Here is a 17373-nt window from a genome sequence, read left to right on the forward strand (position 1 = left end):
TCTTCATATCCGACAACCTATTACTCTCCCCTTCTTCAAAACCTCACTGAAGACACATCTCCTCCAAGATGCCTTCCCTGACTAAGCCCTCAATTCCTTTTCTCCCTTTCCCGTCTGCGTCACCCTGACCCTTTTAATGCACGCCTCCACCCCCTCAGACCCACAGCACTTACGTTCCTACCCGTATTTATTTATAATATCCGTCTCCTCCTCTAGACTGTAAGCTTGTTATGGGCAGCGAGTGTGTCCGTTATATTGTCGTGCTGTACTCTCCCAAGCCCTCAGGACAGTACTCTGGCACATAGTAAGCGCTTAATAAATACGATTGATGGACGGTGATGGTGGATGATGACCTGTATAAAGGTGATGTGGGGGTGAGGTGAGAATCAAAGTGCCTAAAGGGTTACAGGCCCAAGCGCATAAAAGACACAGAAGGTAGGGCAGATAGGAGATGTGACACAGAAGGGAGGGCAAAGAGGGGATGAGAGGAAGAGTGTGATCTAGTGGAAAGAGCGCGGGCCTGGGAGTGAGAATCCCAGCTCTACCACCTGCCTGCCGTGTGACTTTGGGCAAGTCTCTTAACTTCACCTCACCTCAGTTACCTCCTCTGTTCAATGGGGATTCAATACCTTTTCTCCCTTCCCCTTATGAGCCCCTTGTGGGTCATAACCTGATTATCTTCTAACAACCCCAATGCTTGGCACACAGTAAGCACTTAACAAATACCGTTATTATTATTACTATTAAGTGAGGGCTTAAGGAAGGCCTCGTGGAGAGTGATTTGAGTAGGGCTTTGAACATCTGGCAGATACAAATGGGAAAGGAGTGCCAGGCCAGGGGGAAGACGTGGGTATGAGGCTGGCGGAGAGAAAGACGAGGTCAGGGTACAGTGAGTGGGTTGGCGTTAGAGGAGCCAAGTGTGCGGATTGGGCAGTAGTAGGAAACAAGTGAGGAAAGATAGGAGGGGGTGAGCTGACTGGATGCCTTAAGGCCGATGGGAAGCTCGCTGTGGGCAGGGAACGTGTCTACCAATTCTGTTACCTTGTACTCGCACGAGTGCTTAGTACAGTGCTCTGCCCATAGTAAGCACTCACTAGATACCACCGACAATGGTTTCTATGTGGTGCGGAGGTGGACGGATAAGGAAGCTATCGATGTTGTCAAAATGGAGGAGCCAAGCCCTGAGATCAGTGGTTCAAGCATCGTCAGACACTCACCAGCTTTGATGATGCTGCCCAAATATCCAGACTTCCCACTTCCACACTGGGGAAACAAGAACCCCCCCCCCACAAACCTAAGGGCCATCAGAGCATCCAACCAGTTGACGGTGCTTCGGCCTGGGAACCGAAACACAGTCTCTATGAGGCAGGTGGGGATCCCAAGAGCAGACTGAAAACCTCGCCGCTCTTCTACTACAACCCAGCCAGTACACCTCACTCCTCGAATGCCAACCTACTCACTGCTATCTCGTCTATCTCATCGCTGACGTCTCGCCCGCATCCTGCCCCTGGAATGCCTTCCCCATTCATATCCGACAGGTGATCACTCTCCCCACCTTCAAAGCCTTACTGAAGGCTCATCTCCTCCAAGAGACCTTCCCTAAGCCCTCCTTTCCCCTTCTCCCACTCCCTTCTGTGTCACCCTTGCACTTGGATTTGCACCCTTTGTTCATCCCTCCTAAGCCCCACAGCACTTATGTACATAGCCATGATTCATTCATTTATATTAATGTCTGCCTCCCGCTCTAGACTGTAAGCTCACTGTGGGTAGGGAACGTGTCCTCTCCCAAGAGTTTAGTACGGTGCTCTGTGCATAGTAAGTGCTCAATAAATACCACTGATTGTTTGACTGATTGCCTGCTCCCAAAGCACAGGGAGTCTGCGAACCACAGACAATCAAAGCAGCCACTGAGTCTAGGAACAGATGTTTTAAGGGAAGGCTGATGACACTGACGGAGCTAAAGAAAACATTGCCCTGGGAGTCAGAGGACCTGGGTTCTACTCACTGGAATTTATTGAGTGCTTACTGCGAGCAGAGCATTGTGCTAAGTACTTGGGAGAGAACAAGACAATAGAGTTGGCAGATACGTTCCCTGCTCACAATGTTCTAATCCCAGCTCTGCCACTTTTTTAAAAAAATGGAATTTTTTAAGCACTTATTACGTGCCAGACACTCTACTAAGCACTGGAATAGGTACAAGGTAATCACGTTTGACACGGTCCTTATCCCACATGGGGCTCACAATCTTAATCCCCATTTTACAGAAAATGAGGTAACTGAGGCACAGTCAAGTCTAAGATCCCACTGCAAATGCGGTGGAGCTGGGATTAGAACCCAGGTCATCGGAATCCCAGGCCTGTGCTCTCTCCACTAGGCCACACTGCTTCTCACTTTGCTGTGGGACCTTTGGCAGGTCACTTCGCTTCTCTACTTCATCATCAATCGTATTTATTGAGCGCTTACTGTGTGCAGAGCACTGTACTAAGCGCTTGGGAAGTACAAGTTGGCAACATATAGAGACAGTCCCTACCCAACAGTGGGCTCACAGTCTAAAAAGGGGAGACCTTCAGTGACCTCATCTGTAAAATGGGGTTTAAGACTCTGAACCCCACCTGTGGCAGGGACTGTGTCCAACCTGATTAGCTTGTATCTACCCCAGTGCTCAGTACGCTCCCTGGCTACACAGTAAGCACTTTACAAATAACGTTCGAAAAAGAAAATACTGGGAAAGCCCCACAAACCACCCTCACTTACCAACTTGCGACGCAGAATGTACGTATTACTTCTCAGGAGCTTCTTCACTTCATCGGGTGTGACTTTCAACACTTGCTTTCCTCCGCTTCTTGGGGCCTGGGGGAAAGGGGAATGAGCAAGTGAGAAAAGGGTGTGAAAAGTAGTCGGGATTTATTAACCTGGCCCTCCTTGTGTTGTCTATCACGATCGGGACGGCATGAAAACCTACCCAAATCTGCCCGCAGGCACGGAGTTAATAAGTCGGAGCAGAGAGCGCCTGGCTCTCCTGAAGAAACAGCCCATCTCAGAGGTGCCGAGAACAGCGGGATCCATAAGAGGATCGCTAAAAGACTGATCTCTGCCCTGCACCTGCCCAGACCTAGTGAAGTGGACCATGAAGCAATTCTCTGGTGAAGCTGCTTCCCAGGGCCAGCCAAATGACATTCCAGCCCGTGTGGATTTTACCCAAAATCAAACCCCACCCTCCGGATCCCAACTGCTCGATCCACTATTATTCTCGGACTGTGCCGCTCGGTCACGGCGCTCAGAAGATCGCTCTGAGCCGGGCTGGATGATGCTCGGTACCCCAACCGTCCTGAGCATGCTGCCAAGCCCAGGGCAGCCGAGTCCCCCTACGTATTCCCAGTTGGCACAGGAACCTATCCCGTTGGAACGAGGAGGTAAAGGAAAATCCTCCGCTCTCCAAACCAAATGGATGCATTTTATGGCCACAGTGAGAGCTTTCTGCCCAGAATCTGCCAAAAAGTGTACTATATTAGAGAAGCAGTGTGGCCTAGTGGAAAGAGAATGGGCGTGGGAGTCGGAGGACCTGGGTTCTAATCCCTGCAGCATGGCCTAATGGATAGAAAATTGAGCCTGGGAGTCAGAAGGACCTGGGGCCTAATCCCTGCTGTGTGACCTCAGGCCAGTCACTACACTTATCTGCTCCTCAGTCACCTCACCTGTAAAATGGGGATAAAGACCGTGAGCTCTATGAGGGACGGGGACTGTGTCCAACCTGGTTAGCTTGCATCTATCCCAGCCCTTACATAGTAATAGTGCATAGTGAGCGTTTTAACAGACAACAAAAAACGAAACAAAAAACCCACAGCTCCATGTTGTGTGACCTTGGGCAAGTCACTTCACTTCCCTGAGCCTCAGTTTCTCAACTAAAATGGGGATTAAACCCTACTCCCTTCTACTGTGACTGTGGAACAGGGGACAGGGACTGTGCCCAACCACGATAAACTTGTACCTACCCCAGGGCTTAGCACAGTGCTTGACACATAGTAAGCACTTAAATACTGTAAAAAAAAGGTGTGGGGGGGGGTGATGGTAGAACTGATGAAAACTTTCTTACAGTAGTGGCAGTAGCAATACTGACTGAGTGCCTGCTTGGTGTAGTGCACTGTACTAGGCTCAAGGGAAGTCCAGAAACAACCAAGTGACAGCTTCCCTGTCCACAAGGTGCTTACACTCTAACCGGGGAGACAGAACAACATACAAAGAGGTTTGGGGTATTGGGCTAATAATAATAATAATGATGATGGCATCTGTTAAGCGCATACTATGTGCCAAGCACTGTTCTAAGCGCTGGGGAGGATACAAGGTGATCAGGTTGTCCCACGGGGGGCTCAGTCTTCATCCTCATTTTACAGATGAGGGAACTGAGGCCCAGAGAAGTGACTTGCCCAAGGTCACACAGCTGACAACTGGCAGAGCCAGGATTTGAACCCGTGACCTCTGACTCCCAAGCCTGGGCTCTTTCCACTGAGCCACGCTGCTTCTCTGTATGGCTAGGACACCACTCAGCTGTACCAAGGCTCCCAGCACTCTCATGTCCATTCCCTTGCAAAATTCCAGGAAGAGGAGGAAGGAGCTGGGGAATGGTGCTGGAAACTGTCTGGTTCTCCCCCCTCATCCAACCTCAGAGCAACGAAGCCCCTGGGAGGATTCTGGTTGGGTAGGGACTGTCTCTATATGTTGCCAATTTGTACTTCCCAAGCGCTTAGTACAGTGCTCTGCACATAGTAAGCGCTCAATAAATACGATTGATGATGATGATGATGACACTGCCCCTGCCTACAGAGGCCCTAGAAGCGCAACTCCACTGGATTTCCTTTTTTCCCCCCGCCAATGGCATTTTTTAAGTGCTTACTATGTACCAGGCCCTGTACCAAGTGCTGGGGTAGATACCAACTAATCAGGTTGGACACAGTCCATGTCCCATTTGGGGCTCCCAGTCTTATTCCCCATTTTACAGATGAGGTAACTGAGGCACAGAGAAGTGAAGTGACTTGCCCGAGGTCACGCAGCAGACAAGTGGCGGAGCCGGGATTATTATTAATAATAATAATGACATTTGTTCAGTGCTTACTCTGTGCCAGGCACTGTACTGAGTGCTAGAGTAGATAGAAGCTAACCAGTTTCGACACAGTCCCTGTCCCACATGGGGCTCCCAGTCTTATTCCCCATTTTACAGATGAGGTAACTGAGGCACAGAGAAGTGAAGCGACTTGCCCGAGGTCACGCAGCAAGACAAGTGGCGGAGCCGGGATTATTATTAATGATAATAATGACATTTGTTCAGCGCTTACTCTGTGCCAGGCACTGTACTAAGTGCTAACCAGTTTCGACACAGTCCCTGTCCCACATGGGGCTCCCAGTCTTTAACCCCATTTTACAGATGAGGTAACTGGGGCACAGAGAAGTGGCTTGCCCAAGGTCACAGAGCGGATAAGTGGTAGAGCTGGGATTAGACCCCAGATCCTTCTGGCGCCCAGGCCCGTGCTCTATCCACTAGACCATGCTGCTTTTTGTCGATCGATTGATAATAAACCCAATTGCTACTGCCTGCCCTCCCCATTTATTTCTTGCACTCTCCCCAAACCACTGGGGACCTGGATTGGGGGTGGGGAAGTTGCGGGAGGGTGCCCTTGTGAGAAGCAGGATAGCGAAGCGGATAGAGCACGGGCCTGACAGTCAGAAGGTCATGGGTTCTAATCCAGCCTCCGCCACATGTCTACTGTATGACCCTGGGCAAGTCACTTCACTACTCTGAGCCTCAGTTACCTCATCTGTAAAATGGGGATTGAGACCGTGAGCCCCAGGTGGGGCAGGGAATGCGTCCAACTCGATTTGCTTGTACCTACCCCAGTGTTTAGTACAGTGCCTGGCACATTCATTCATTCATTCAGTCATATTTATTGAGCGCTTACTGTGTGCAGAGCACTGTACTAAGTGCTTGGGAAGTACAAGTTGGCAACGTATAGAGACGGTCCCTACCCAACAGCGGGCTCACAGTCTAGAAGGGGGAGACAGACAACAAAACAAAACATATTAACAAAATAAAATAAATAGAATAAATATGTACAAGTAAAGTAAATAAATAGAGTAATAAATACGTACAAACATATATACACATATACAGGTGCTGTGGGGAGGGGAAGGAGGTAAGGCGGGGGGAGTGGGAAGGGGAAGAGGGGGACAGGAAGGAGGGGGCTCAGTCTGGGAAGGCCTCCTGGAGGAGGTGAGCTCTCAGTAGGGCTTTGAAGAGAGCTAGCTTGGCGGATGTGCGGAGGGATGGCATTCCAGGCCAGGGGCTTTCAACAAATTGGAGCTCTCAACAAATACCACCGTTATTATTATTAAATTATTATTGCTAAAGCTGGATGTCGGACATGGTGCTGCTGATGTCTGCTTCTTTCTAAAAGCCCAGGACTACAGGATGCCAAGCAACAGGCAACGCTTACACCGGACCAGAGGTTCAGCTACGGGCTCGACTTGAAGCCCGCGCCCTAACAAGTCGTTTCCCGGACAAAGGGAACGGATGCGTCTCTGAGGGGAGAGCCGGATCGATGGCGTACCTCTTTCTCCAAAGGCTCCGGATTCTCTAGGGGCTCTGGATTCGCTTGGGGCTCCGGATTCTCCGGGGGGACGTCTGTCGAACGGGCACACGGAGAGCCCTCAGGGGCGGCACTGACGTCCAAGGAGGCGCCCTGGCCCCGGGGCCACCCCTCGCCAGGCTCCCCGGCCGGGCCCGGGGCCGCCCTGTCGCTGCCCGACCCTGTCGTGCGGGCCCTGGGCCACGGGGTCGGAACGGTGACGGCCCCTCTCGGCTTGGCCTGGGGCTCCCCGGTGGGGATCCACAGGTCTATACTGGGCACCGTGTAGCCCGACGCTGCCGGTTCCTTCTCCCGGTCTGACTTCTCCTCCTCCTCCTCCTCCTCCTCCGAGTTGTCCGTGAACTCGACCTCGGACTCCTCGGAGCTGCTGGGGATGTGCTGGCTGCTCCTGGGCCCCCGCCGGGATTTCCGCTGCCGTTTTCTGCTCCTCTGCTTCTTCTGGGAAAAGAGAAGTCTCTTCGTTCCAGACTAAGCCCCCCTTTTCCTCTGCTCCCCTTCCCCTCCCCATCGTCCCAACTCGCTCCCTTTGCTCTACCCCTCCCTGCCCCACAGCACTTGTGCAACAATGTACATATTTATAATTGTAACTACTGCTATTAATGATGTATATATACCTATAATTCTTTTTATTTATAATGATGCTACTGATGCCTGTTTACTTGTTTTGAAGTCTGTCTCCCCGCTTCTAGACTGTGAACCCGTTGTGGGCAGGGATTGTCTCCATTTGTTGAACTGTACTTCCCAAGCGCTTAGTACACTGCTCTGCACACGGTAAGCGCTCAGTAAATACAATTGAATGAATGAAGGAGAAAAGAGTGGGGTGTTTGCTGGTGGGGGGGCACAAAGCGCGGCCTCCACAACATTACCAACCTTTCCGCCCTAGCTTCCTCTAGACGTAAGATTGTTGTGGGTGGGGAATGTGTCCGTTATATTGTTGAACTGTTCTCTCCTGAGCATTTAGTCCAGTGCTCTGCACACAGTAAGTGCTCAATAAATACGATCGACTGACTCCTCCTCCGGAAGTGTCAATCAGGGTCCTTACCCCCAAAGGCCAAAATCACACAAAGAGGAGACAGCTTCCCAGGGGTCGGGGGGACGCCCGGAATCCTCAGAGCAGACGGCTCCCGAGACCCCAACACGTGGCCCATTACCAGGCTAAGAAAGTCCCCGTCACGGGTAGAGAGGCTTTCCTTAAAGGCTAACAAAGTCGGAACGGTTTCTCCCGAGGGAAAAAGTGCCCTCCTTCTCCCCCGGATAGGCCCCTGGGGGGCCCGGAGCGGATGCGAGGTCGGGACTGGTCAGTGGCCGAGTCCTAGCCCTCTCTGTTCACGCACAAAACGGATGGATACCTTGTCCCCTATCATTATCTTCCACTTGCTTAGACATTGGGAGCCCGTCCGCTGAGGCAGCTCCGCAGCTATTTTCGTCCAGTGACCTACAAGGGGACGGGAAACTGGACTCACTTCACAGCCAAAAAAACCGTCCCCTCAGATTCTGCCGGACACTCGGCTGCTAGAGACTTGGCGGCTTCTAGAGGCTAGTCCGCCCAAGTTTTCTGGGCTCGAGAGGCCCTAGGTTTTTAGAAAGAAGCAGAAATCAGAGGCTTCAGATTGTCTCTTGACAAGCTACCAAATGCCATTCGGTAACAATAATGATGATGGTCTTTATTATGCACTTTCTCTGGGCCAAAGAGCATGTTAAGCACTGGGGTCGGTACGAGACACTCAGCTTGGACACAGTCCCAGTCCAGCATGAGGCTCTCGACCTAAGAAGGAGGGTGAATGGGTATTTAATCCCCAATTTGCAGATACGGAAACTGAGGTGCAAAAGTGAAGTGACTGGCCCAAGGCCACCACACAGCAGGTGAGTGCTGGAGACAGGATTAAAACCCAGGTCCCCTGAATCTCAAGCCCTACTGATCTCTCTTCACTAGATCACGCTGCCTTCCTACAGGTATGACATTTTCTCTTTGTACTGCTCTTTCCCTTGAAGAAGCTCCAAATAATTGAAATATGGGCTTTCTGGTGTCGGGGAAGGCAGGAGCCCGGAGAAAAACAAAAAGCTCGGTTCTTTCGACTGCTTTACAACCGAAAGTTCGGTCTTCAACTGGCTTTGCAGGGTCTGTTTTATGCCCATCTCTGCACAGACGACAGACAACAGTATTTGCTGCACTCGTATTTCGTCCCAGAAAATTCCACCGCCATCCCAAACTTTCCCAATTACAGACAGAGCTTACGGGCAGAGGAAAGGCAGATGGAATCTGCTCTCTCTGAACTCATGATCCAAAGCTACATCTGCTGATTAGTTGTTACCGTAGATCTGCCGCATTCAGCCTTTTGATCAGAAAACCACAACTACACTCCCATTTGCACCAGGGGAAATGCAGCGTTCACCTGCCAGTTGAGCCTGTCCACTATGGTGTCTTTTGAGTTTGTATCACTGCAGCCTTTAGTAAAAGGAAAGGCCTTTACGAACCGTTAATACAACTGGACACAAAGGAGGACTTACCCACGCCATGTTTTTCTACCAACTCAATCAACTTTTCTTCTTCACTTGGACTCCACTTCCCTTTCTTTAAGTTGACATGTAATCTCTTTAGATAGCTAAAGGTGAGACAAACAGAAAAAAGAGGCATCCCAGCTATTACTACTACTACTACTACTAATGTTATTTTTTAAGTGCTTACCGTGTAACAAGCACTACTCGAAGCGCTGGGGTAGATACACACTTATCAGGTTAGACATATTCCCTGCCAATGTGAGGCTCGTGGAATTAATCCTTATTTTCCAGATGAGGTAACTGAGGCACAGAGCAGTTAAGTGACTTGTCCAGGGCCACACTACAGATGTGGTGGAGACGGGATTAGACCGCAAGTCCTTCTGACTCTCAGGACCGTGCTCTATTCACTATACCCTGCTGCTTCTCTTTGGTGATGTGGCCATGTGTTTGGAGAAAGCAGAAAGCTATAAACCCGGCTCCACCACTTGTCTGCTTCGTGACCTTGGGCAAATCATGTCACTTTTCTGTGCCTCAGTTCCCTCATCTGTAAAATGAGGATTAAGTCTGTGAACCCCACATGGGACACGAAACGTGTCCAACCCCATTAGCTTATATCTACCCCAATGCTTAGCAATGTGCTTGCGCACAAATAAATCAATTAATAAATAATAATCCTCAGATTACATGGCTTGTCACTGGGAACTGAAGGAGCCAAGCTGACTTGCTTGGCCGAACTGCTGTCACCCTGGGGAGAAGAGGGAGAGGCTCCTTTCGCATTGGTGCCTCTGGCTCCCAAGTGAGAGGAGGAAAATAGTGTCATGGCTCAGTGGAAAGGGTAAAGGTTTGGGAGTCAGAGGCCATGGGTTCGAATCCCTACTCCTCCACTTGTCAGCTGTGTGACCTTGGGCAAGGCACTTCTCAGTGCCTCAGTTACCTCGTCTGTAAAATGAGGATTAAGACTGTGAGCCCCATGTGGGACAACCTGATCACCTTGTATACCCCCCCAGCACTTAGAACAGTGCTTTGCACATAGTAAGCGCTTAACAAATACCGCTATTATTATTATTATTATCAGTGTCTGGAGGCAGACACCTATCTGAAGTCCATCTGCGAGGTGGGGGTTGGAGGAGAGATCGACAGAGCTTTCACTTTCTAAAATCCCCACCCCCTTTCTTCATCCCTGAGACCTCAGGCCTCATGTAGCTTCGTGTAGCTGCTCCCAAACCCTACACCCTCCTGGTAGGAGGGCAAAACCCAGCTGGGTTAAAGGTGAGCAAGGCCCAGGCCGAGCTCCGGCCTCCGCTATCTCCGCGCATCGGCCCCCGTCGAATCCCGATCCTCTGTCTCTGGGGAAGGGATGAATGACAGAGGGCGTGTCTCCCGTCCAGCTTGCTGGGCAACTCACCGATCTCGGCACTGGACATCACTCCTACCCGGCACCTCTTCCCGAATTTTAAACCAGTCGCGCTCCCCGTACTTGGCGACGGCTCTCAGTAACTTCTGCGGAGTGAACGCACACAGAGAGACAATGTCACGCGGGCACAGGCCCATTTGGCTTTCGGTTTTCGGGAAGGGGGAAAAAGATCTGCCCCAGCCGGGGGCGGGGGCAGTGAACTTACAGCATCTTCCTCTGGGGTCCAGAATCCTTTTTTCAGATTGGGATCTAGGCTCTTGGTCCAGCGATATATTAGCTGCATTGAATCTCTTCCTTCCATGTAGTACGCAACTAGTCAGAAATAACGGTCTCTTTAAAAGGGCTCTGAAGACCCATCAGTGCTATGTATTGAGTGCTCACTGTGCAGAAAGCATTATACTAAGTGCTTCGGGAGTACAACACAACAGAACTGGTAGATAAGACCCTATCTCTGGTCCATTTTTACTCATTTTACTTTACTAGGATTTTAACCGATTGATCGACGGAATTTACTGAGCACTTACTGTGTACAGAGCACTGTACTAAGTGCCTGTAAAAGTATAACAGAGGTGGTAGATACAACGCCTGCCCACAGGGAACTTACAGTATACAAGAGGAGCTTCCAGCCTACAGAGTACACTACATAAGTAGAGAATGTACCTAGTGACCTGCTTATCCAATTTTTTTTTTTTTAGGGGCCAGATCCACTTGCCTTGCTAGTGTATGCCTGACAACTTTGGGAACACTGGAGGAGTATGATTCCCCCAGATCTGAACCTCAAATTTGGGATTAAGGCCAGGAGCAGAGGGATTGAGAGACGCCATCCAAATTTCCAGGACAAGACTAGTCTGCAACACTTTGGTCCCGACCCAGTTTTTGTGCCTCTGGCCTGGAACACCCTCCCTCCTCAAATCTGCCAGACAATTACTCTCCCCGCCGCTTCAAAGCCTTACTGAAGGCACATCACCTCCAAGAGGCCTTCCCAGACTAAGCCCCGCTTTTTGATGTCCGTTTATTTGTATTGGCATCTGACTCCCCCTCTCTGGACCGTGAGCTCATTTGTGGGCAAGGATCGTCAGTCTTTATTGTTGTATTGTGCTTTCCCAAACTTTTAGTCCAGTGCTCTGAACACAGTAAGTGCTTAATAAATACGACTGAATGAATGACTGAATGCATCAAGGGACCAAACTTAATGGAAGTGTGGCCTGGTGGAAAGAGCATGAGCCTGGATATGGGTTCAAATCCCGGTTCTGCCGCTTCTCTGCTGGGCAAATCATTTGCCTTCTCTGTGCCTCAATTCCCTCATCTGCAAAACGGGGATTCAATACCTGTTCTCCCTCCTACTTAGACTGAGCCCCGTTTGGGATCTGATTATCATGCATCACCCTCAGCACTTAATAGAGTGCTTGGTACATAATAAGCTCTTAACAGATACCACAATTATTATTAGTAGTAATAGTAGTAGTAGTAATAGTAATACTCCGCCACATAAGCTGTGTGACTTTGGGCAAGTCCCTTCACTTCTCTGGGCCTCAGTTACCTCACCTGTAAAATGGGGATTAAGACTGTGAGGCCCATGTGGAACAACCTGATTACCCTGTAACTACCCCAGCACTTAGAGCAGTGCTTAGCACATAGCAAGCACTTAACAAATCCCATCAAGGCCCTACTGAGAGTTCAACTCCTCCAGGAGGCCTTCCCAGACTGAGCCCCCTCCTTCCTCTCCCCCTCTTCCCCCCTCCATCCCCCCCGCCTTACCTCCTTCCCTTCCCCACAGCACCTGTATATATGTATATATGTTTGCACGTATTTATTACTCTATTTATTTATTTATTTTATTTTGTCAATATGTTTTGTTTTGTTCTCTGTCTCCCCCTTCCAGACTGTGAGCCCACTGGTGGGTAGGGACCATCTCTATATGTTGCCGACTTGTACTTCCCAAGCGCTTAGTACAGTGCTCTGCACACAGTAAGCGCTTAATAAATACGATTGATTGATCATTATTATTATTAATAACTGCAATAGTAGTAGTAGCAGCAGCAGCAATGTTTTGGGGAAAATTGAGTTTGGTGATTCAGACCACTTCAAGGAGACACATCAACAAAATCCTAACGGTCCAAATGATCCAAGAGATTCCAGGGGGGAGATCTGACTAGGGAAAGGGGTCTCTGCGGGACACGGTGCGAAGCGCAAACTTACTTTTCTTATAGGGTATGTGGCTCCCGACTCTCATTTCTCCAACCAGCTGGGTGAGCATCTTGTCCTCCTCTTTCGTCCATTCTTTCCTCTTGAAGTCTTTGTTGTAGGTCTGGTACTTCTGCAGGCACTGGAACGGGCTGCGGTTTGTCTTCGGTAGACGACGGAACAGAAAGAGAGGGAAGGTGACCACGGGTCTCTCCGCCGAGGCTCTCCCCCCACGAGGTCCCCGAAGGGAGGTCTGGTGAGGGTCCCCGGGGCAGAGGCATTAGTGGGAAAGACTCCGGGTGGCTTAGTGGCCTGCTCCCTCCTAACCTGCCCCTGAGTAGGGCCACTGTCCCAGGAGAAGCTGCTTTTTTCTAAATGAGGGTTCTGGCCACCTCAACTGGACCGCTTCTCTGGGAGATCAGCTCTTTTGGGCTACACGGGAGAAACGGCGAGTGGCTTACAATCCATCAGCTGTATTTATGGAGGGCATAGTGTGTGCAGAGCCCTGTACTAAGAGCCTGGAAAAGTACAATAGAGACACGATTAAAGTCCACAAGGAGCTTATAGTCTTCAGGGGGAGATGGACATTAAAATGAATTACAGGAAGGAAACGGCATTTACCATGAGCGCTGCAGCTGCATTTTGGAAATGGAGATACGACCCCCTGGTCGTGGCGAACTAAACCTCTGTGCTAGGCTGTGTTTAAAGGCACCTCACGGGCGCTTTTCATACAGAGCGTCGGATATTAACCTGCTCTGGCTTTCACTGCCTCGGGTATTTGGTAAGAGATGAATCCCACAGTGTGATTCTATTAATTTACTTCAATGCCAATGACAGATAACAAGGATTTGAAATCGCATCATGGTTTACTGATGGGGTGAAATTCTGAACACAGCACCATTTTCTGTGTGTTAACACACCACTCATGACTATTTGAGATGAATACGATTTCAATCTGCCGTGGCTTCATTTCTGAATTTAACTTCATGCCACTATCAATCAATCAATCGTATTTATTGAGCGCTTACTATGTGCAGAGCACTGTACTAAAACATCCATTTAGGGGCACCATTTTCTGTGTGTTAACACACCACTCATGACTATTTGAGATGAATATGATTTCAATCTGCCGTGGCTTCATTTCTGAATTTAACTTCATGCCACTAAAACATCCATTTAGGGCCTTTAATATTTTGGCTCAGGCCACCAGGGTTAAATTGTATTCAAACAATGTAATTGGAGAAGCAGCAATCAATCAATCGTATTTACTGAGCGCTTACTGTGTGCAGAGCACTGTACTAAGCGCTAGTACTAAGCAGCACTGCCTAGTGAATAGAGAGCATGGGCCTGGGAGTGAGAAGGACCTGGGTTCTAATCCTAACTCCGCCACTTGTCTGCTGTGTGATCTTGGGCAAGTTACTTTGTTTCTCTGTGCCTCAGTCAGTCAATCATATTTATTGAGCCCCCATTCCCAGACTGAGCCCCTTTTCCTCTCCTCCTCCCCATCCCCGCTGCCCTACCTCCTTCCCTTCCCCACAGCACTTGTATATATTTGTACAGATTTATTGCTCTATTTATTTAACTTGTACCTATTTATTATTCTATTTATTTTGTTAACATTTGCATATAGCTATAATTTGATTTATTCTGACGATTCTGACACTTGTCTACGTGTTTTGTCGCCTGTCTCCCCCTTCTAGACTGTGAGCCCATTGTTGGGTAGGGACCGTCTCTATATGTTGCCAACTTGCACTTCCCAAGCACTTAGTACAGTGCTGTGCACACACTAAGCGCTCAATAAATACGACAATGAATTAAGCGCTCACTGTGTGCAAAGCACGGTACTAAGCGCTCAGTTACCTCATGAGCCCCATGTGGGACATGGACTGTTCCACCTAATTAGCCTGTATCTACTCCAGTGCTTAGTACGGTGCCTGGCACATAGTAAGTGCTTAACAAATACTACTAAAAAAAAATAGCTTTCTTTTCCTCAATGGAAGCTTCTGGATGCAACCCAGTGGCCGAACTGTGCACTATAGGCTCAAGACGCTTTCTGCAACTATAAATAATAATGGCATTTATTAAGCGCTTCCTATGTGCAAAGCACTGTTCTAAGCGCTGGTGGAAATAATAATAATGATAACTCTTGCTAAGCGCGTATTATGTGCCAAGCGCTTTTCTAAGCCCTGGGGTGGATACAAGTTGGGCAGGTTGGACACAGTTCCTACCCCTCATGGGGCTCTTAATCCCCATTTTACAGATGAAGGTCCAGAGAAGTGAAGTGACTTGCCCAAGATCACACAGCAGACACGTGGCAGAGCTGGGATTATCTGTAAAATGGGGATGAACACTGTGAGCCCCCCGTGGGGCAACCTGATCCCCTTGTAACCTCCCCAGCGCTAAGAACAGTGCTTTGCACATAGTAAGTGCCTAACAAATGCCATCATTATTATTGTTATTAATTAACTTGTGCTTCGAACAGTGCTTGATACAGTCATTCAATCGTATTTAATAACATCATCATCAACAGGCTAGGCCTATAATGATCCAATAGCAATGTTAGCCTATCAAAAAGCATGGGCCTGGAGTCAGAGGATCTGGGTTCTAATCCCAGGTCTGCCACTTGCCTGCTGTGTAACCTGGGGCAAGTCACTTAACTTCTCTGTGCCTCATTACCTCATCAGTAAAATGAGGATTAAATCCCCCTCCCTCCTTATGGGACAGAGACTGGAACTGCTTAGATACAGTATAACTGGGTTGGACATAGTCCCTGTCCCACACAGGGCTCACAGTCTTAACCCCCATTTTATAGACGAGGTAACTGAGGCACAGAGAAGTTAAGCGACATGCCCCAGGTCACACTGCAGACAAGTGGCAGAGCCAGGATTAGAACCCAGGCCCGTACTCTTTCCCCTAGGCCCCGCTGCTTTCCCAGATCTTTCCCTCAGTACTGTCAAATGGCTAACCTAAATCTTGCTCCAATTTCAAACTTATTTCCTCTACGGTGACGCATCTCCCCCGAGCAGCTGGAGAAAGGCCTTCGGGTTGGACAACTCCAGTCCTACTCCCGGCCGAGACTTCGGGAGGCCCCTCGGATGCCTGCCCGCCAGATGCCATAGCTTCTGAATCCCCGTAATCAGAGGACCCAGCCCAGGAGTCCTTACCCCCAGCTCCTCGGCTATCTCCTGCCAGTTGAGGTAACTGTGTTTTGCTGCCACCTCCTTGAGCTTCTCGATTTCCTTCTCGCCCCACTCGGCTTTGTTGATGCGGGGGTGCTCGTGGTTCTGCCAGAACTTCCTCAGCTCGACAGCATTGCGGGTTCCTTCAAACTGGAGAAACAAGCGCAAACCGGCCTTGGACACCGACGACTAAGCTCAGCCCCAAATTCACGAAGGGCCTGAGGGACCTTAACACAATTGGGCCCTGTCCATGACCAGAGGAGCCATCACTCAATCCATCACTGTATTTACTGAGCGCTTTCTGCATGCAGAGCACTGTACTAAGTGCTTGGGAAAGCGCAATATTCCACAAGGAGCTTATATTCTACCAGGGGAGGCAGACAATAAAATTAATTTACAGATAGGGGTACACACAAGCCCTCTGCCTTCAAAGAGTCACAGTCTAAACCTGACAAGGGCAACTCCAACAAAATCGTTTCCCAGTTCCAATTCTCCAACACCCAGGGCTTCCCTGGCAGGTTAGCTCATTCCTGCCACTCGGTTGGGATGGACTTACGTTGATATTGGAAATCTTCTCCCAGTCGTGCTCATCCAGTCTGTCCCCCAACAGTCTCTCAGAGGGAAGCTGACTGCAGCGGGGGGCAAGGAAAACATCATTACTTTGTGCCCGGCTCTCTCCGCACAGCGAGGAAGAGAACCAAATCACAGTAACCCTGTCTCACTTGATGTCCTCGATCTCTTTCTCCGTTTCGGCGATCTGCTTCTCCACAATCTGCCGGTCCATTTTGCTCCCGAGTTTTTCACGTTTCCGATTCAAGTATTCGAGCCTGTTGACAATGCAGCGATGACGGAGTCAGGTGTGTAAAAAGAGACAGGGTCAAGGCTGAGAAATGAGAAGCGGCACGGTCTAGCGGGTAGAGCACGGGCTTGGGAGCCGGGTCCTGGGTTCTAATCCCAGCTCCGCCGCTTGTCTCCTGTCTGACTTTGGGCGAGCCACTTCACTTCACTGTGCCAAGTGTTACCTTTGTCTGTAAAATGGGGATTAAAATTGAGAGACCCATGTGGGACAGGGGCCGTGACTGATTTGCTTGTATTCACCCCAGTGCTTAGTACAGTGCCTTGCATATAGTAAGTACTTATCAAATATCGTAATAATTATTATTACTATGTGGGGCATGGACTGAATCCATCCTGATTAGCTTGTATCTACCCCAGCGCTTAGTACACTGCCTGGCACATAGTAAGTGTTTAACAAATACCATTAAAAAAGCAAAAACAAACCCTGATTGGCTTTTCATACGGCACATTCCTCACCCTGTCTCACGCTTCACCCCCAAATGGTGACCCCACTGTGCGAGACCGGACCCCGGTGCCTATCAGTCCAAGGAGTTCACCCTCTGCAAACTTAGACGCCTACCTAAATTTGATGCCTCGCACTCAAAGCGTAACTTTGGCGGCC

General features: G+C 49.5%; 1 protein-coding gene across 1 annotated transcript in view; it reads right to left on the reverse strand.

Moving 5' to 3' along the window:
* SNAPC4 (small nuclear RNA activating complex polypeptide 4) overlaps positions 1-17373 on the reverse strand; it is a 46672-nt gene that overhangs the window by 14943 nt on the left and 14356 nt on the right. Inside the window, exons 8-17 of the mRNA XM_038745954.1 lie at positions 16637-16741; positions 16471-16543; positions 15900-16064; positions 12751-12898; positions 10757-10863; positions 10543-10637; positions 9147-9241; positions 7988-8073; positions 6600-7076; positions 2755-2850 (exon numbers count right to left, since the gene is read on the reverse strand). Of these exons, the coding sequence (XP_038601882.1) occupies positions 2755-2850; positions 6600-7076; positions 7988-8073; positions 9147-9241; positions 10543-10637; positions 10757-10863; positions 12751-12898; positions 15900-16064; positions 16471-16543; positions 16637-16741 (1447 nt within the window). The remainder of the gene's footprint in view (positions 1-2754; positions 2851-6599; positions 7077-7987; positions 8074-9146; positions 9242-10542; positions 10638-10756; positions 10864-12750; positions 12899-15899; positions 16065-16470; positions 16544-16636; positions 16742-17373) is intronic.

The sequence above is a fragment of the Tachyglossus aculeatus genome, chromosome 4, assembly GCF_015852505.1.
Source record: "Tachyglossus aculeatus isolate mTacAcu1 chromosome 4, mTacAcu1.pri, whole genome shotgun sequence".
NCBI lineage: Eukaryota > Metazoa > Chordata > Mammalia > Monotremata > Tachyglossidae > Tachyglossus > Tachyglossus aculeatus.